General features: G+C 54.4%; 1 protein-coding gene across 2 annotated transcripts; it reads left to right on the top strand.

Annotated features, from left to right (window-relative positions):
* The first annotated feature begins 220 nt into the window (after positions 1–220).
* On the top strand, positions 221–18,820 carry LOC130876281 (small glutamine-rich tetratricopeptide repeat-containing protein alpha). 2 transcript variants are annotated; one of them, XM_057772778.1, is made up of 12 exons: positions 221–279; positions 7,472–7,606; positions 8,672–8,778; positions 8,911–8,998; positions 10,264–10,363; positions 10,803–10,907; positions 11,801–11,939; positions 12,285–12,347; positions 12,904–12,941; positions 13,852–13,941; positions 14,056–14,175; positions 14,726–18,820. In XM_057772778.1, the coding sequence occupies exons 2-11, from the start codon at positions 7,507–7,509 to the stop codon at positions 14,171–14,173; spliced, it is 948 nt and encodes a 315-aa protein (XP_057628761.1). In that variant the 5' UTR covers positions 221–279; positions 7,472–7,506; the 3' UTR covers positions 14,174–14,175; positions 14,726–18,820. The 2 variants fall into 2 exon arrangements, with proteins under 2 accessions (XP_057628761.1, XP_057628762.1); XM_057772779.1 differs by having other exon boundaries at positions 8,914–8,998; positions 14,726–18,819.
* Positions 18,821–20,613: the final 1,793 nt, after the last annotated feature.

Genomic DNA, 20,613 nt, shown 5'->3' with positions numbered 1-20,613 from the left:
GTCAAGCCCCGCGCCAGGTCCATCCTGTCTGTCAGACTGACTTCCGGCCTTCGTGACGCCTCCGAGGTCAGATTTTTCCAACAACCCGGTTGTACCCGCCTCCGTGTGACATCACTTCCGTCTCGTACCCTAGACGGCACTCAGGCGCACGCGCAGAACGCCGATCGCGGAGCAATGGATTCCTCTTGCGCAGGCGTCATGGGCCTGAGGGCGGGGCCTGGCCGCGCCGCGGTGCGCAGGCGCAGCCGACGGTGGGTCGGGGCTTCGGTCGACTGAGAGGTGAGTCGGGGGTCTCCGCCGTGCCCCGGGGCCGTGGGGGTCCGTGGCTCGGGATGCGCAGCGCTCGGGAGATCCTAAGATGAAGGTGGTTCGGGCTTCGAACTTCTGCGCCCCGCCGGTCACGTGAGCGGGCGGCGCAGTGGAGAAACTGAGTCAGGCGGCGTCCACCGTAGCGCTTTCTCAGGAAGAGGCCGGCGTTTGGGTGTGGGGGCCACGTCAGCATCCTCGGGGTTCCCTCGGGGCCAGGATGTCATCCCCGCTTCGCCGCTCGCCACCCTGGTGACCTTGCTCAGCCTCAGTTTCCCCTCGTAGACCGCGGACGCCGTCACTGCTGTCCGCGCGGGCGGTGTTGGTGCTCTGCGCTCGCCGAGGTGGGTGAGGGTGGGGGGCGTGCCTGCCGGGCTCGCCCGCTCTGAGCAGCGGTAAGGCAGTGCTGCTGCCACACTTGCCGTCGCGTCAGCGCTGTGGAGGCTGAGGCAGGAGGATCGGCGTGAGTTCCTGCCAGCCAGGACTGTATATTTTCACTCAAAGACACGGAAACGACAACCAAAAACCGTCGCGCCGACTAGTACAGCTGCTTGCTCCAAAACCTATGATCCGATATTGCATTTTAGGGAGTGAGGCGGTTGGATCACTGCGAGTTCAGGTCCAGTCTGGGCTACCTAGAGACTTTCAAGGCCCAGCCTGGACTACGCAAGAAGTTATGTGGACCACAATGTGAGACCAGCTCAGTTTGTTGGGCAGTGTTTATGTATCCCTGGCTGTCCTCGACCTCAGTGAGTGGACAAGGCTGGCCTCGGATTCCCGCCTCTGCCCGGGATTAAAGTGTAGCGCCACACCCGGCATCATAATTCATTTTTTTTTTTTTTTTTTGGTTTTTCGAGACAGGGTTTCTCTGTGGCTTTGGAGCCTGTCCTGGAACTAGCTCTTGTAGACCAGGCTGGTCTCGAACTCACAGAGATCCGCCTACCTCTGCCTCCCGAGTGCTGGGATTAAAGGCGTGCGCCACCACCGCCCGGCTCATAATTCATTTTTGAAAAGGATGTTTCAGCCTGGCGGTGGTGGCGCACGCCTTTAATCCCAGCACTCGGGAGGCAGAGGCAGGCGGATCTCTGTGAGTTCGAGACCAGCCTGGTCTACAAGAGCTAGTTCCAGAACCACAGAGAAACCCTGTCTCGAAAAACCCAAAAAAATAAAAAAAATAAAAAAAAAAAGGACGTTAACGTAGCCAGTAGTTTAGGTGTAAACAGGGTTTGCTGGCTGTCCTCCCAGCATGCATGTGTGCTAATGATGAAGCATGCCTATGATTCCAGCTCTCAGGAGGCAGACACTGGAGGATTGCCTTAAATTTGAGGCCAGCCTGGGCTATATACTTAGCGCTAGTGTTAAAACCCTAGTCCGGTTGCTCCTCACCACTGAGGCCTCTGCGCAGATTACGTGGGTCCCAAGATTGTGTGTGCACTCAGTTTTGCAAGGTAAAGGATTTCCACTGGACTCTATCCTGGAGCGGTGCCATTGGCTGAGCTGTGGCCAAGCCCTTCCTGTAGCTCTGTTTAGAGACGGGGTCTCCCTCACCCCAGGCCCTCGCCAGACCCGAGAAGCTGCCACACTGACCTTTGGCTTGTGGACTTGTTGCGGCTGGGAGGTCTTTAGCCCAGGCTAGCTTTCTCTGGCAGTGTCCTGCAGCCTGCTACATGCTGGGTGACAGACAGCTTGGGTTGAGGCCTGGCTGGAGTTGGAGGACAAGCCTTGCCTGTCCAGAGTGTTCCCAGGGATCCCGTAGAGCACGCTGTGCGCGTAAGTTAGCACGGGAAAGTTCTGATCCTGCCAAGGTCTTGAGCCAAGCATTATCCTAGTGCTTCCTGGCAGGGAGCATGCCTCCGGCCCACATCACAAACCCGCCACCCTGCCAGCGTCCTGCTCTGTGTTTCTTGGTCCTCGTGTGGGAATCAGCTCCACATTTTCATATTTTTATATTTGAAACAGGAGTTCAGATAGCCCAGGCTGCCCTCAGACTGTAGGAGAATGCCCTTGAACCTGGCCTTCCTGCCTCTGCCTCCACCTCCCAAGTGCTGGGAGGATGCGAGTGCGCCACATGCTCTACTGTTTATTGTTTTTCATTGTTTTAAAGATTGGTTTTTAATTGTGCACACATTTGTGGGTGTGTGCACATGCATGCAGTGCCCATGGAGGCCAGAAGAGGGCATCAGATCATCCGTAGCTGGGGTTCAGGCCCCTGTGAGTGGCTTATCTGGGTGCTGAGAACTGACCATCCGCAACACTGCCCCTACGCGGTGTTGTCCCTGCCACCTGCATTGTTCTTTGAGGATGGCGCCCAGCTGGCTTTGAACTTATAGCAGCCTCCTGCAATCTTGCGTATGCTGGGATCACAACCCTGGCTCTGTTATGTTTCTTTTTCTTTTTTAAAAGCTTTATTTATTATGTATACAACATTTTGCCTCCATGTATGCCTGCACACCAGAAGGGGTCACCTGATCTCATTACAGATGGTTGTGAGCCACCATGGGGTTGCTGGGAATTGGAGTCAGGACCTCTGGAAGAGTAGCCAGTGCTCTTAACCTCTGAGTCATCTCTCCAGCCCCTCTGTTAGGTTTCTGTAATAAAACCAATAGCCGAAGAAGGGGGGCTGTGCTCCCCAAGAGACTGGATTTCATGGCTTGGAGATAGGCCCTCACTCTCAGGTTGCCACCTTGTGTGGATGCCACCTGGAGCTCGGGCCTAGAAGACAGCTGACAACTGTCCAGGGTGCTCTGGGGTGCACAGCCCAAGATGAGGTCTGAGGCTACCTCAGGTTTCAGGTGGGGGTAGAACTTGTAGGTGCAGACCTATGGGACGGGGGCTGCCCTTGAGTTTTGGGAAGTTTGGGATGCACAGCAGCTGTGCTCGCAGGGCCTGCCTGACGCCTAGACAGTGCTCATGTGTGCTGCGATGCCTGCTTGCTCTGCAGGCGAGCACGGCTGTGCTTCGGGGAGCCGCTGTGGGTAGTGAGGTTGGGCAGGACCTGTGTAGGGCTCAGAGGTGACACCCTTCATTTTTCCTGGACAGGAGCGTAGGTAACGGGGGACTCTAGTGAGCTCTGCTATGCTGGGTGTGGGTTTAGTTCATTTGAGACAGGGTCTTACTGGCTGGTCTGGAACCCAGCAAGACCCAGCCATCCTCCTGTCTCCACTCATGCCCTGGCACCAGGTAACCCACACATATGACCACAACCAGCCATTAGGTGGGTGCCGGGGATCTGAACTCAGGTTCTTCCACTTGTTCAGCGGGTGCTATTACCCACTCAGCCACCCTAGGTTTGGGTTTGGTTCTGAGATGAAGGGGTGAGCAGGCACGGCGTTGTGCACGGCGTGTTGGTCCTGGGCGGGCTGGGTCCCGTGCCGCACACTCACAGTGTTGTTGCCGTGGGGGAGAGTGGTGTGGGGACGGCACTTAGAGCACCCTGGGACTATGTCCTGGATGGTGGGCAGCTATACTCAACGTTACACTGTTCCGGAGAAATGGGCCTTTGAGAGCCTTGTCCCTCAGCCAGAACCTTCCCCAACCTTCCACGCCCGGGATGTGAGAAATGGGGCCTCACTGCCGCAGAGGAAGGCCAATGGCTGTGGGGAGGGAACCCGTGGTCTAAAGCGACCCTGACTCTCAGCTGGGGGGGGGGGGGCTTGTTTGTCGGGACTGGCGCTGAGGGCCGAGTGACAGGAATACTCGACATTCCAGGCAGCCGTCACCGAGGGACTAAGGCAGACACTGCTACTCCTCTTGGTGACGGGCCCATGTTGTCACAGAGCTGTCTCCTAATCCAGTCATCCTGTACTATGGAGACACCTGTTCTTTGTGGGGCCATCCTGGTCTCCACCCACTGCACTCCAGGAGGTCACCCTGGAGCAGGCAGGCTCCTGCGGAGGCCCCCGTCCCACCCCAGCCCTGCAGCACAGTGCGTTACCATGCTCAGCTTTTCACACGGACGTTGGGAATTTGAACTTGGGTCCTCACGTTTGCGGAGCAGCAAACACTGCACCCACGGTGCCACCTCCCAGCTGTAGTTTACAATTCTGGGCACGTGTGGGCGCTGTGGAGGAGACAGCTCAGGAGTCAGGCCTCTCTTTCCTCCATGTGGGCCCAGAGATGGAACTTAGTTTACCAGCTTGGTGACAAACTCCGCTACTAAGTCAGTTTGCTGACCCCTGGTCCTATTTTATTCATTTGTTTGTTTTGTGTTTGTATTTCTTGGTTTTTTTTTTTTTTGGTTTTTCGAGACAGGGTTTCTCTGTGGTTTTGGAGCCTGTCCTGGAACTAGCTCTGTAGATCAGGCTGGTCTCGAACTCACAGAGATCCGCCTGCCTCTGCCTCCCGAGTGCTGGGATTAAAGGCGTGCGCCACCATCGCCCGGCTCTTTCTTGGTTTTTTTAAAGGCAGGCTTTCCCTGGGTAGCCTGGTTGTCCTGGAACTCGCTCTGTAGGCCAGGCTGGCCTTGAACTCTCTGCCTCCCGAGTCTGGGGTTAAAAGCTTGCTTCACCCCTTCACTTATCTATTGAGTCAGAGTCTCGTCATAGCCCAGGCCAGCATAGAATGTGCTGTCCTCAGACCTCAGCTCCAGAGTGCTAGGATGGGAAGTAGCTTTCCCGTGCCTGATGGGCAGGCATGGAGTGGGTGTGTGGATTCCAGGCTCCCCTTGGGACAAGCCAGAGGTCCTGCTCGGCCTTAGCTTTCTGCCGTGCACAGCCTACCACTGTCATGTGGTCCCTAATGGCCCATTTGTCCTTAGAGTCAGACCCTAAGCCTAGGTCTGAGCCGGCTGTGTTAAACACAGCCACCTCTCTCCCCTGGTGCTGGTAAGAGGAGAAAGGGTCCTTTTCAGGTGAGGGGACGTCCCAGAGCCTGGATGGCTTCTTCTGAGTCGGGGTCTTCACACAGTGGCCCCCTTTGGGGGATCTCAGACATCTTCGTCATGTTAGTGTTTTGTGACTAGGGCTCCAGGCTTTGTATATGCTAGGCAAGAGCTTGGAGCTGAGCAGAACCCCTGCAGAGTTTAAAGGTGTGTGTGTCCCCATCCATTCATCCCTCCAGCAGAGGGGGTCAGATCATCTCCCCAGCCCCCATATTTATTTAGTTATCTTGAAGCAGAGACTCCCTGTTGGCTATGGCTGGCCTCTGCCTCCTCAGTGCTGGGAATAATAGCGTGAGCCATGACTTTCAATCCCTGACCTCTGGTCTACTCAGACTGACCTTGAACACGTCATTCTCCTGCCTCAGCCACAGGGGTACCAGGATCACAGGCTAGTGGTCTCTGCCCTAAATCTTTCCCTGAATCAGGACCCACTCTGGCCTCACTTTAACCTGGTCACCTCTACAAAGACCCGGTCTTCAAAGGCAGTCAGTCATACTTGGGCTCTGGGGTTCAGGGGTCTGTGTAGAGGTGAGGGGGGAAGTGTATCTGCTTGTGGGTTCTGTGGCCCCAGTGCCAGCCTGGGAGCAGGCCCCCCACCGTGCTGTTTTAATGTCTCAGTCTTCAATCCAGATTGACCCTGCCCCTTTTAGATCATGGTCTGAGGCTGCCTTCTAGAATGTTCATGGCAAAGTGCCAATCACTGTGGTGCAGCCAGCATGTGTGTCCTCAGGCCGGGGTGTCTGTGTCCAGCAGGCATATGTGGAGTGCCTGGCCAGTGGCCAGCACCCACCACTGCTAAGAGCATCCCTTGTGTTGGGTGTCAGGGTGAAGGTCATGGCAGAAGGGACCAGTGTATGCTGGGGGAGGGAAGGTTGGCCAGCCCTGCCCTTGTCGTGGTGAGTGGAAAAGAGAGATGGCGTAGAAAGGTCAGGCATGGCCAGCAGTGGCTTCTCAGACAGGAGCTGCCAGCCTGTTGAGACGGGCAGGCACAGGGCTCCTAGGCACAAGGGACACCTTGCGAGCCTGCAGAGGGATATGTCCCACACTGCCTCCTCCATTCCAGGATCTGGGTCCTCCCTTCTTACACACCGGCAGGCCTTCTGGCGCCACTTTCAGTGACACATGAGGAAACTGAGGCTCGGGGTACTGAGCTGGTCCCTGGGGGCCCCACAGTGCTATCAGTCTGGGTCTGTGCAGAGGGGTCGTGACATCGGAACAAGTGTGGGCCCTGCTCTGGCCGAGGACTGTCCGTGGTGGTGCAGTGGCTGTGAGGTTTTTGTCTACCCCACTTGACAGGTGTAGGAACTGAGAGGTCAGCAGGGCAACCAGCTCATTGGCTTTGAGGGTCACATGGCCTTTCCATTATTTGCAGGGCTATCATGTGATCACACGCCAAGTGCCAGACTCTAGCCAGCTTCTGTCCTGGACTGGAGACCACAAGTCTGAACTTTCATGGCAGAGCCACATGCCCCAGCTATCTTCCTTCCTGCCCTCCTCACCTCTGGGCTGCTGTTGCCCTGGTCTCTGCTTGTAGCCCTGTTGTGTGGTGTCTGCTGTGGTGCCACACCCTCTTTGAGGATTTCTGTCAGCACTGCCATGCTCGCGGCTCCCTACAGAGATGTGACCTCAATACCCTACCCCAGGGGACTGAGCTCATTACTGCCTCCAAAGATTCCCTGGGCTGAAGTAGCCCCAAGGTAGTCAGGAATGCCCCATCCTGCGGTCCCTCTGGTGTTCAGAGATGTCCTGGTGTCGCTGTGCAGTGTCACCAGGTGTCTTGGGGACTGGGACAGGTGTGTGTGTGTGTGTGGTCAAGGAACCAGACACCTCACCCTGGGTCCCAGAAAACAGCTGTGCTCACCTGACTCCGGAGGGGCTCTGAAAAGAGTGGTCAGCTGGGCGGTGGTGGCGCACGCCTTTAATCCCAGCACTCGAGAGGCAGAGGCAGGCGGATCTCTGGGAGTTCGAGTCCAGCCTGGTCTACGGAGCTAGTTCCAGGACAGGCTCCAAAGCTACGGAGAAACCCTGTCTCGAAAAATCAGAAAAAAAAAAAAAAAAAAAAAAGGTGGTCAGGATGACACTTGCCCTGGGCTTGCTCTCCATCCATCCCCAGCACTGTGTCCTGTGAGACAGTCGTTTCCGTGTGGCAGATAGGTCTGTGGCTCCATGCCATGGTGTCACCAACTATGACTAGGACTGGCTGGTGATCTCGAGCAGCTCTGGTAGTGGTCAGCTGCCAGGTCTCCACCCCCAGTCCCACGTTCTACACTTTGACTGTCCCCACAGGTCTGAGCAGGCAGCGTCACCTCAGTAGCCTCGAGATGGACAACAGGAAGCGCCTGGCGTATGCCATCATCCAGTTTCTGCATGGCCAGCTGCGGCATGGCGGGCTCTCGCCTGATGCCCAGGAGAGCCTAGAGGGTAGGTGTGGCTGATGCCCTGCCAGCCTCTGTCCAGAGCCACAATACCCCAACCTATCAACCACAGAAGCGGGAGGCAGCCAGCAAGCATACCCGGCCTGGGCATCTTTTCCTTTCCATGGCTCATGAGGGGAGTGGCAGGTGCCCAGCACCCTACTGGTGCCCAGGGTTCCCTTTGCTGTTCCTTGTGACTGTGGCCCTAATCATCTCCCTGCTGGCAGCCGAGGTTCAACCCCTAGTATGGCTGTCCTTACTGTGTCTCCCAGATGCCATCCAGCATCCTTCCCTCTGCTTCCCCGGTACCATATGTCTCGCAGAGGACAGTGGTTCCTGGGGCAGTTTCCGTGGCTGCTGGGCTCCTGTGTGGACCTCCTTGCTTTCCTCATTGTGTGGCACTGTTCCTGGGGAGATGTGACCAGTGTTTGTCCACTTCAGACAGGGAATGATAAGCCAAATACAGACACCACCACAGCCCAGCTTGTAAGCCAGTGAGGTCACTTACAGGAGCAGAAATGACTCAGACAGCTGTGTCACCAGAGCTCACCCCAGCATGGGTGACAGCTCCCCAGTTGTGGCCCGGAGTGTCCTTTCCTGAGGAGCCCAGCCTGCTTCATCGGTCTGCTCCACAGCAGGGGTACCACCCTGGGGAGACACACACTGTTCCCAGAGGGCCTACCGGGGACGGTCAGGCCAAGCCTCAGCACTGGGACCCCACAGAGGACGTGAGGTCACCCACCTCAGGCCTCCTGTGTGTGCCTCCTGCTGTCGGGCGAGCGTGTCTGAGGCCCACTGAAGGTTACTGAGAAGATAGGTGTAGGTGGTTGGGGTTTTCGGATACATGTTTGAAGACACGTGAATGCTGGGCAGGGGCTCAGTGGGTAGAACATGCAACCTAGCTTGTCTGAAGTCCCGGGTTCAAACCAGGTGTGCTGGTGCACACCTGTTACCAGAACTCGGTGTGGGGCTGGAGGCAAGAGGGCAGCCTTAACTAAGTACCTGTAGGCTCCGGCCCATGCCCGGTAGCCCTACGCTCCAGGGGACAGCTCATCTACCCTCCCATATACAGTTGCCATCCAGTGTCTGGAGACAGCCTTTGGGGTGACAATGGAGGACAGTGACCTAGCTCTCCCCCAGACCCTGCCAGAGATATTTGAAGCAGCTGCTGCCAGCAAGGTGAGCCTGGGCTTTCCCTGATGGCAGTGTGTGGGCATTTGGTACTTTACCCAGGTCACCCGGCTGTCTGAGCTGGGTAGCATCCTGCAAGGGCAGGTTTAGTTAGACACAGTGGGATTGTTTTCCCCTTAGCAGGAGACGCCACAGGACCCAAGGGGCCCTGACAGGACACCACCCTCTGAGGAGGACTCCGCTGAGGCAGAGCGCCTCAAAACTGAAGGTAAGGGAGACAGATATCTCATGGGAGCCTCTGCAAGGTGCCAGAGGGAGTGGTCAGTGGGAGGGGCAGGGGCATGGGCACGTTAAAAGTGCCTGTGTGGGCTGGAGAGACGGTGCAGCCTGTGTGGGCTGGAGGGACGGTGCAGCCTGTGTGGGCTGGAGGGACGGTGCAGCCTGTGTGGGCTGGAGGGACGGTGCAGCCTGTGTGGGCTGGAGGGACGGTGCAGCATTCAAGCTCGCACTGTCCTTGCAGGGACCTAAGTCGGTTCTCAGTGTCTTTGTCAAGCAGCTAACTCATGCTGGCTCTGTGCACAGTCCCGGGGGATCCATTGGCCTCTGTGGACACTGCACCCGCATGCCCTTACACATACATAATTTGGAATAAAATATGTATTTATCCTAGCATTCAAGAGGCATATCATCTTTGAGTTCAAAATTATCTCAGTCCCCATGGTGCGTTCCAGGCCAGCCAGGAGTTCATTGCAAAACCCTCAAAAACAAAACTTAAATTTTTTAAAATATTTTTTTATTATGTATACATATACAATGTTCTGCCTGCATATCTGCCTCGAGGCCAGGAGGGGGCACTATATTTCATTATATGATGGTTGTGAGCCACCATGTGGTTGCTGGGAATTGAACTCAGGATCACGGGAAGAACAGCCTGTGCTCTTAACTGCTGAGCCATCTCTCCAGCCCTTTTTAATGTATTATAATAATAAAATGGGCGGTGGTGGAGCATGCCTTTACTCCCAGCACTCAGGAAGTGGCGGGGGTGGGGGTGGGGGGTGGGAATAAAACTTAATGATCTGTGTGAACCATGGCTTTCAGGAAAATCCCAAAAAGACACATGCTCAGGTAGACCACAGGCCCTACAGGCAACCATCTGTGGCTCCTAGGAGGTGACTGGTCCCTACCTGTCTTTGGTTCTGTGTGTGAGATACACTTGGCTGGAACATGAGCCTGTGCAGGCCGCATTCTTGTCAAGTGTGCCTGCCATGTACCCAGCACTGCCTCACCTCTCGTTCCAGCACTGGGGTAGAGGCAGGAGGGCCAGGAGTTGCCTATGTTGTAAGTTTGAGGCCAGCCTGGGATACGTGACCCTTTATCTGAAAAGAAGTCCCAGTGTCACCTGGGCGTCGGCTCTCCCTTTTGGAATATTAGCCCAGAGGAGCTAGGGGTTGATGGCAGCACGGGCTAGCCTGTGGCAATGTGGGTCAGCTTGCAGCAGCAAGGGCCAGTCTATGTTCCTCTCTCACTCCGCAGGTAACGAGCAGATGAAGCTGGAGAACTTTGAGGCAGCCGTGCACCTCTATGGCAAAGCCATTGATCTCAACCCCTCCAATGCCGTCTACTTCTGTAACAGGTGCTGGTCTGGCCAGGGGCATGGTTGCAGCTGTGGGGCCTGGGAGGTGTGGACTGTGCTGAACTATGGCTCCAAGTGAAGAGCGAGGGTCAGGGGGTCTCCCAGGGTGTGGGAAGAGTCCGTACTGGTGTCTTTTGAGATGGCATGATTCTCACCTAGGACCCTGAGCTGGGTAAACGCAGCCCTGCACCAGACAGCTGGAGACTCAGATAGCCCGCCCTATTATTTTCCTTTTTATTTTGTCTTTTCATTATGTGGTGCAGAGTCACACATAGCCGTGTGTCCCTGTCAAGGTCTGTGGCAGGCTCTGGAGCCTCTGTGGTCCCAGTGGAGTGGGGTATCATGCCCACCCACCTTCCTGCCACAGACCAGCGCCTAGAGAGGCCTCTGTCCTCTGTGAGGAGGGCCAGAGTGTCTGCTGACTGACCCCTCTCTCCAGAGCTGCAGCCTACAGCAAGCTGGGGAACTACGTGGGGGCTGTGCAGGACTGCGAACGTGCTATTGGCATCGACCCAGGCTACAGCAAAGCCTATGGCCGCATGGGGTAAGTGCAGCTGGTGCTGCGGTGTGTGCCACAGGATCAGGATCATGTTCCTCGAGCCGCTGCGATGCCTGTGCCCTGTGCTCATTGCCAAAGCAGGTGCCTGGGAGCACCTGTCCTTGTGTGCAGTGCAGCCAGGCAGGCCTTCCTGCAGTGAACAAAATGTATGTCGCCATCCTTCTTTTTTTTGTTTTTCTTTTTTTTTAAAGATTGATTTATTTTATTTATTGTGTATACACGGTTCTGTCCACATATCTGCCTGCAGGCCAGAAGAGGGCACCAGATCTCATTCAGATGGTTGTGAGCCACCATGTGGTTGCTGGGAATAGAATTCAGGACCTCTGGAAGAGCAGTCAGTGCTCTTACCCTCCGAACCATCTCTCCAGCACTCACCGCCGCTCCCTCTTTTTAATATCAATTTTTTTTTATTTTTTTATTTTTTTGAGACAGTTTCTCTGTTCTCTGTATAGCCTTGGCTGTCCTGAAATCTCTGTAGACCAGACTGGCCTCAAGCTCTTAGACATCCTCCTGCCTAGTGCCTAGATGTGTGCCATCACTGACCCATCCCTTTGTTCTTTTGGGAGACCAGCCTCAGGCTCTCCAGGTATCCTCAGTAGCATTCTTAGATGTAGGCTAGGGCTTTTTAGAGCCTGTCCTGGAACTCACTCTGTAGACCAGGCTGGCCTCGAACTCACAGAGATCCGCCTGCCCCAGCCTCCTGGTGCTGGACACGTGTCACCTCAGTCTCTCCAGATGAGGAGTGCCCTCTGTGGAGCCCCTGCCCTGTGTGGGTCTCCGCCCTCGTGGTCGCTTCACCCTGGTGCCCTGGCCTGACCCATAAAGGTGCTGAGTCTCATTGGCCTCCTGAAGCTCACCTGATGTGCTCTTGTCTCCAGCCTTGCGCTCTCCAGCCTGAACAAACATGCCGAGGCCGTGGCTTACTATAAGAAGGCCCTGGAGCTGGACCCTGAGAATGACACATACAAGTCCAACCTCAAGATCGCGGAGCTGAAGCTGCGGGAGGCGCCGAGTCCCGTGAGCCTATTCTACAAGAGGGGGTGATGGGAGGCCATGCTGGAGCCCCTGCTCTGGGAGGGCTTTCAGGAACACAGGACAGAATAGATCATAGAGGAGCTGAGGACCTGGAGCAGGACCCTCCGTGGTCTGTGTGATGGTGATGGGTCTGAAGGTCACAGACAAGGTGGTGGGGTGCAGGCTGTGCAGGGGTTCACAGTGACAGGCAGGCTTGTTGGGGGCTCCTGGCAGGACCCTCCCTGAATGGTGTAGAGCTTCCGAGACCCTGAGGGCTTCGGCCAGTCGTCCTTTTCCCAGAGTGGCCAGGCTGGCTCCAGACACCACTAACTGATGCTTCTCCTTCAGACGGGAGGCGTGGGCAGCCTGGACATTGCCGGCCTGCTGAACAACCCGCATTTCATCACCATGGTAGGTTCACAGCTCAGCCTCCACAGACCAGACCAGGGTTCCTGCCCCAAGCCTACCCCTGTGAGGAGGCTGTGGTGCGTTGTGTCTGTACTGTGGGCACTGCAGCCTCAGCCAGCAGGGATTGTTTGCAGTTCTTGTTGAACGTGTCACTTCTGGGGTGTCTGGCTCTGTGGGCATGCCGTTTGGAGAAGGGACTGGGCCTTGCCGCCGCCCCCCCTCCTGCCAGCCATGTGTGGTCTCCAGAGGGCAAACATGGCTGTTTGGGGTTGAGCAGTGGTTTTCACCTTGGAAGGCTCATCATACCTGGGCATGGTGTGTAGGCCTGAGAGCCAAGCACTGGGATGCTGGGACAGGGAGTTGCACACCCGCTTGTTATGCAGTGACACTGAGAACGTGGTGGGGCTGGGTGTGGCTCTGCGGGGACTGGAGCCCTCCTCAGCCTTGCAAAGGAGGGAACCGGTGTCAAGTCGGAAATCTGCTGGGACTGTCCGTCCTCTGGGGCCAGTGTGGCCCCGGCTTGGCCTCCTCCTAATGCGTCTGTCTTCTTCCTCTTCAGGCTTCCAGCTTAATGAACAGTCCCCAGCTGCAGCAGCTGTAAGTGACACTCCCTGCTGTCCTTCCCTGCTTAGAGTGCTGTGTGTGTACGTGACCCAGTGAGGCCAGAAGGGGGGTCAGATCCCCTGGAACTGGAGTTGGAGTTGGTTGTGAGCTGCCGTGTGGGTGCTGGGAACAGAACCCAGGACTTTGATGGGAGCAGCCAGTGTTGTAACTGTGAACCAATTCTCCACCCTCTGTTTTTTAATATGAGAAAGCCAGAGTTGTTGCTTTTGTTTGTTAGTTTGTATTTGTATAAGAGAAATCCAAAGTCTACTTTAGCATTTATGTTTTGAGGCAGGGTCCCACTGTGTAGCTCCAGCTGGGCTGGAGCCCTTGGTGTAAACCAAAACAGCCTTGACCTGTGCTGGATCAAATGCAGCCTTGCTGTCCTAGAGTTCACATGTCATCAGTTTGTCACACAGCTGCTGCACTGCTGCCTGCTTAGCCCTTCAGTCCCCTGGTCCCGTTCTCTCCCCATCTCAGCACCCACAGGTTGACCTCTTGACCCTGTGGGCCAGTTGTGGGCATTTATTTCCCATTATGGCATCGTGTCTGGGTCTCTGTGTCCGTCTCTTGAATGACATAGATCCCTTGGGTCCCCTGGCGCTATGGTGTGGGTCAGAGCCTCCTATTGAGAGCTGTCAGGAGCCATTTGTTCTGACTGCTGTCTGCCATGCAGCTGTGCGCGAGGTGCTGCTGACTCGTTCTCTATAGGGTGTCCGAGGTCTCCTCCACTTCCTGCCAGCTCCCCACATTGTCAGTCATGGCAAACACTGTGGACTCCGCTTACAGCCTGAGAGGAGGGGGCGCAACTGTGGGAAGGGCCTGCTCACCTGACGAGTTGTCTGTGGGTCCTGGGACAGAGGCAGGGCTGCACAGGCTGTGTACTCAGTCCTTTCTCCTGCAGGATGTCAGGCATGATCTCTGGCGGCCATAACCCCTTGGGCACCCCGGGCAGCAGTTCATCGCAGAGTGACTTGGCTAGCCTCATCCAGGCGTGAGTGCTGCTGTGGGTCTGGGAGGGGGAGGGAGAGGCTGCCGCGGGTGGGAGGGGCAGGCCAGAGGGGGCGGCAGGAAGCGGCGGCACAGTTGGTCTCCTGGGCGTCCACAGGGGCCAGCAATTTGCACAGCAGATGCAGCAGCAGAACCCAGAGTTTGTGGAGCAGATCCGGAGCCAGGTGGTGCGCAGCCGGACACCCAGCGCCAGCCACGAGGAGCAACAGGAGTGACGGTAAAGCCAGCGGCGCTACCTGTGCCGACGGTCGGGCTGTCCTGTCCCTGCTTGTCAGTACCTATGAGAAGTTCCCCGTTTGCTGTCTACATGAGAATTAGTGTCTGTGTCCAGAGCTAACCTTGGGTGTTGGTCCTCAGACCTCCGCCTTTGGGGTATCACTGGCCTGGAGTTTTGTCAGGTTCTCCAGGCTCCCTGTATCTCCAGTTCCCGCGTCACACCGCTGGGTTTGCTGGCTCGTTCCACGCTGCTTGATTATTTATTTGCGTGGCTTCTGGAGACTGAACTCAGGTCCTCAGGTGTGAGAAGTGAGCACTTCACAGACTGAGCCCTTCCCGCAGCTCTCATGTTTAGTTTTGTATTTTGGTTTTTGGTCTCAAGTTGCCAAAGCTGTCCTCAAACTAGAGAACCAGGCAACAGGTGTCTGCCACCATATTCAACTGCTGGTAGTTTCCCTGAAGCCATACTGCACCCGGGTGTCCCCGTCTGGCCTCCTTTGCTGGACCCCTAATCTGGTCCTGGCTTTCACTGCCCTGGCTTCTGTCCACAGCTCATCTGTATGGTGACCCCATCGCTCCTCGGCCTCCTGGTGTTTTAGCATTTCCTCCGTCAGGCTGCCCAGGAGAGACTGGACCTGCGTGTTCAGACGGATCGCCCCGTGTCTCTCTTCATTCCCTATCCCCCACTTCCGTTTTTTGTATTCTTGCCGCCTCCATCCCTTCCCGGAAGAGTCAGCCGGACAGCCACACACCAGCACCCTCTCCTTCAGCACCTAAGGAAGCTGCTGGGAGTGCAGGGCAGCACGGGAGCCACGGGTGTGTTCTGGGCCCTTGGGTCCCAAGCCCTACCCTGCCTGGTTTAAAGGGACTTGAATGGTTGACTCTCAGCCCCCTGGGAAGCGTCCACTGCCAGCCCCAGCTAGGTGCCAGCGTTCTGTGCCCACACTTGGGTTGCAGGTCCCAACAGGTGCCCCTGCCTGACTTATCTCAGTGGCCTGTGCCACACAGGCGAGACCTGTGGACTTTTGCCCCACTTGTGGACTGTCCGTGTCTCCTCTTCACAGCCATCAGCAGTCCTGCTCCATCCTCGCCCGGGCAGAAGACATGTTCACCCTGCCCCGTCTGTGCCCTTCTGTCCTCCATCTCATGGGAATTCAGTGTCTTGGGTTGTTGGGCAGTCTGGGGGTGTTGGCCCTGTGCCATGTGCTGAGCCCTGAAACAGCCACCAGAACCATTTTTGTTCAGGGCAGTCTGTACGGTGAGTGAGGCCATGTAGCTGTCCCCACCCCCGCTCTCAGCTCCAGGAGCGGGAGACAAGACACAGGACAGCTGAGCCAGCAATAGTGTCGGCTCTGCGTGTTGTAGGTAGCCAGTAGGAAGATGGGCCCTGTGGCCAGTGCTGTCCGCTTGCAAGCCGCAGCAGTGCCCATCTGGGCACAGAACTCCTGGGTAATAAAGAGACAAGGGTGATACTTGGCCTCCCGTGTCAGCCTGAATCCCATGGACCTGACAACTAACATACCACCACCACAGCCTGAAGGGTCAGTCTTTCCCCCTGATAACACACCACAGCCTGAAGGGTCAGTCTGTCCACCTGGCACACAGGAGACATGGCAAGGCCCCTCAGATACTGTACACATGGGAAACCGTTGGTTAGAGTTGGACGCAGGCTACTGGTAGGTCCGTGGAAGTGGGGCCTGCACCCATGGGAAGTGGGGTTCCTGCCCTCGGACCTGAGAACCCAGCCTTGCAGCCAGCTACCCTGTCCCTTCCCTGCTATCAGCTTCGCAGGCTACAGGAAACCAAGCCCTGTCAGGGAGGCAGGTGGAGGCCGGCACCCGGCAAGCTCTTGGCTATGGAGGCACAGGCCTTTAGGACCAATCTCTGTGTGTTTCTGAGTGACCGTAGAGAATGGCCTTAGCCTGTTCTGTAGTCTTCAGGGTGAGTAACCCCAGGGCCTGACTGTATGGTCCCCAGTGTTGGTGATCATCTGCCTTGGAGGCCGTGTTTTTGGGGTGCAGTGCTTAGCATTGGAGAGAGACTTGCAGGTGACAACAGACAACGACTTCTGCCTGTCTGCCTGTTACCAAGACAGCCGTTCACATTTGTCATCACAGCCAGCTACTGTGAGAACTTCATGGTGGTGATCCCGGCACTCGGGAGGCAGAGGTCTCTGAGAGTTGGAGACCAGCCTCATCTACAGAGCAAGTTCCAGGACAGCCAGGGTCACACAAAAACCCTGAGTAGGAAATTTAAAATAGGGGTGGGGGGTTCTTTGGTGTGTCCATGCCACAACATGCATGTCCATGCCACAACATGCAATCAGGTGTCTCCTTTCATGTGGCACTCAGTGATGGAACTGGACTCTTCAAATTCGGGGTATGTGCCCTTACCAGGCCAGCCATCGTGGCTGGCCCATCTTCAAGGACACTGATTCACCCATATAAAGATCCTCCTTTTTGACGGGGGGGGGGGGGGAGTGGAGTAGAATACGCTCAGAAACAAGCTGTGTGCCCTTGGGTGAAGGTCGTGGCACCGCTTTTAATCCCAGCACTCAGGAGGCAGAGGCAGGTGGATCTCGAGTTTGGGGCCAGTCTGGGCTACAGAGTGAATTACAGGGCAGCCAGGGCTACACACAGAGAGAAAAGGGAAAATGACCGGAGGTTGTGTAGATTTCCCTGTGTCTCCTTCCTGCTGGCAAAATTTATTTTGAAGATTTTGACAAAATTTGTTTTCAGAATTTAAGATCAAACTAGAGAGGTCAACACCGTTCCAATCGAGGCCAGCAGGGGGAGCCCCACGCTGCTGCCTCCAGCCCCCAAGGCTTGCAGCATCGGGCCCTCAGCATGGAGACTACCCTGGTGATCAGCCCCAATGTGAGCCTTGCAGAAACAGGATGAAATGTCCCTGAATCTCAGCTGAGGCCAGCGCTCTGGTGTGGGCCATTCATTCACAAAGTGGGCAGACAGAGCCCTTCCCCGAGGAACTGGAGCTGCAGATGGAGCTGCAAGGGGCTCCCAAACTCCACTGGGTTAGACCTCTTCTCAGGGGTGTCTTGATCCTGCTTCTCCTGTTCCATTCAAGATCCAAACCACAGAACCAGCTTCACTCCTGCCATCGCAACACTAGGAAGACTATTGACAGAAGGATCAGAAGTTCAGGGCCAAAGTGGACTATAGAGCTAGGCCCTGTCTCAAGAATTTAGACAAGAAAGACCGATGGTCTGCAAACTTGCTGGTGGCTAGGAGGGGCCTCCCTCTCTCCCACTGCTATGTAAGTTTGGGGATCACAACAACAACAACAAAAAAACAGTCCTGTAACCTTCACTGCAGCCAGATGGTGGTGGTGCACGCCTTTAATCCCAGCTCTCGGGAGGCTGAGGCAGGTGGATCTTTGAATTTGAGGCCAGCCTGGTCTATAAGAGCTAGTTCCAGGACAGGCTTCAAAGCTACAGACAAATCCTGTGTCAGAAAACCAAACAAAAAACAAAACCCTTCACTGCAAACTTCCCTGGTGCTTGTTACAGTCCTACAGACCCACCATGAACTGCTTTCCTTCAGCTACCGCTGCCTTTCCCTGGGATATTGTAGAGGTGTGGTCCTAGCACATTCTCTTGCATACTTTGGGCTCTCTTAACACGATGTCATCGCACACAGTTCAGTCATTTTGATTGCTGCGTGGTTCTGCACTGTATGGACAAACCACGACATTTCTGTCCGCTTATCAATGCTGTTAGGGGTTGGAGTTTGTGGAGGCCAGATGTGTGAGCAAAGGTCAGAGAGTTGGAACTTCTATTCCTTCAAGGTTATTGTCTGTTTCTCAAACAGGTGTCCCACTTAGATTTGGAGGGAGAGATTATTGTCAGTAGGGTTGGCTAATATCCAGACCTTGTATTTCAGGGGTAGGAAGTCTAAGGATCCACTAAGTTCCTATTCTTTAGGGAGATAACATTGGGTTCCACCCAGGAATGGTTTGCCTGCAGGATGTTTTGGTCCACGGTGTGAGTGTGACTCTTGTACAAACAGAGTGTTTATCTAAGAAGGTAGCCCGAAACCTTCAATTGGTCTGTTCATTCCTTTTATTATGTATGCTAATGCAGGTTTCTTTTCATCTACTCCTACCTTTTGGTGTCAGGGGTATTTTAAGCAATTGGAAATTAAACGTAGGCGATTTCAGTACTCACTGTAACTCCTCCTACTACTATCCTATGCTTCTGTTTTATTATTTTTACTTGCGTCTTTGTGTCCTTTACTAACTCTTCTGATCCCAGTGCCTCTGGCCTGGTAAGTGGTATTTTTCTCGAAGCTCGTCTCTGACAGAAGTTTGGGAACTTTGTAATATATGTCATTTCTTTTTATAAAATTTGCTTATTTTTATGGTTTTATTTAATTTTTTTATTTTATGTGCATTGGTGTGAAGGTGTCAGATCCCCTGGAACTGAAGTTACAGACAGTTGTGAGCTGCCATGTGGTTGCTGGGAATTGAACCCGGGTCCTCTGGAAGAGCAGTCAGTGCTCTTAACCTCTGAACCATCTCTCCAGCCCTATATTGTCATTTTTTTTTATATGTTTTCTTAGTTTGGGTTTCTGTTGCTGTGAAGAGACACCGTGACCATGGCAACTCTTTTTTGTTGTTGTTTTGTTCTTGAGACAGATTTCTCACTTTGTAGCCCAGGCTGGCCTTGAACGTGGAGATCCACCTGTTTTCCCTGCCTGAAAGGTGGGATAAAAGGTGTGTGCTACTCTGCCTGATTTGTCCCAGCTCTCATTTAAAAATTTATTTTTAGTATGTGCATGTGTGCACCATCGGTGTGCAGGTGTCTGCACGACATGGTGCATGTGTAAAGGTTAGAGGTCAATCTTTATTTATTTTTAAAGATTTATTTATTTATTTATTTAAACAGTATCCTGCCTGCAGGCCAGAAGAGGGCACCAGATCTCATTATAGGTGGTTGTGAGCCACCATGTGGTTGCTGGGAATTGAACTCATGACCTCTGGAAGAGCAGTCAGTGCTCTCAACCGCTAAGCCATCTCTCCAGCCCGTCAATCTTTTTTTAAAAGATGTATTTATTATGTATCCAGTGTTCTGCCAGCATGTGTGCCTGCAAGGCAGAAAAGGACACCAGATCCCAGTACAGATGGTTGTGAGCCACATTGTAATTGCTGGAAATTGATCTCAGGACTTCTGGAAGGACAGTCAGTGCTGTTAACCTCTGAGCCATCTCTCCAGCCCCCAGAGGTTAATCTTTTTTTTTTTTTTTTTTTTTTTAATTTTTGGTTTTTCAAGACAGGGTTTCTCTGTGGTTTTGGAGCTTGTCCTGGAACTAGCTCTTGTAGACCAGGCTGGTCTCGAACTCACAGAGATCCGCCTGCCTCTGCCTCCCGAGTGCTGTGATTAAAGGCGTGCGCCACCACCGCCCGGCTCCAGAGGTTAATCTTATAGAGTCATTTCTACCTTTGGGACCAGGGATCACACTCAGTGCATCATTCTTTTGAGCGAAGATCCTTTGACCCACTGAAGATTTCAGTGCCCCCATCTCCCTGCCCTGTAGCCATCACGTGGCCTTGCCAGATCTTGACCATAGAAAGTAAAAGGCCGACCTTGAAATCCTCACCCCCCACTTTCCAGGTTGCTGAATCGTTTTAAAAAGTAAGGTGATCAGTTCAGAGAATCAGTTGTAGTGACAAGAAGTTGAGCTCAGATTATTATTAATGATGCTGTCAACCTTATTTGCTTAACATCATTGTGTGTGAGTGACTCCGGCTCTAACGAGGAGATGCCCAGCGGCGAGGGTGTGCCGCAGGCCCCATCTGACACATCTGTTAGCCACGGAGGGAAGTTCTTCGTGTGATGGCAGGTAAGGTTCTTTAGAGAGGTTTTGTCTGGAAACATCCCATCTCTCCAACAACAGACAAGCAGATCTAATTGATCCACTTAGCAATAAAAAAAGGAACCAGGACTAGACACATGGCTTGGCAGTTAAGAGTGCTTGCAGCTCCCGTGGAGGACACGTGTTTGGTGTGCTGTGCACGGGGATCAGCCCTTCTTCTGACTTTGGTCACCAGAGACACATACGGCGCATAAATATACTTGTGGATAAAGCACTCATACACGTAAAATCAAACCAAATCGCCGTGTGGTGGTGGCACACAGCTTTGTTCACTCTGGAAGAAGAGGCAGGAGGATCTCTGAGCTTGAGACGTGCCTGCCTACAGAGTGAGTTCCAGGAAAACCAGGACTACACAGAGAAACCCTGTCTTGAACAACAACAAAAAAAAGGAAAAAAGAAAAAGGTAATAAGGTATAGTGCCCATGTTGTTGGCATCTATAGTCTGTTCAGGTGTCACGCCATTTCAGAAGACAGTTCTTGGCTGCAGGTGTGTGAGAGGGAGTACCTTGTCATTAACTGTGGTTGTTACGGGGCACAGATCTCTTGAG

This window comes from Chionomys nivalis, chromosome 6 (assembly GCF_950005125.1).
Source record: "Chionomys nivalis chromosome 6, mChiNiv1.1, whole genome shotgun sequence".
Taxonomy (NCBI): Eukaryota; Metazoa; Chordata; class Mammalia; order Rodentia; family Cricetidae; genus Chionomys; species Chionomys nivalis.
Note: the sequence above shows the minus strand (reverse complement) of the source record. Positions and strands in the feature narration are given on the sequence as shown.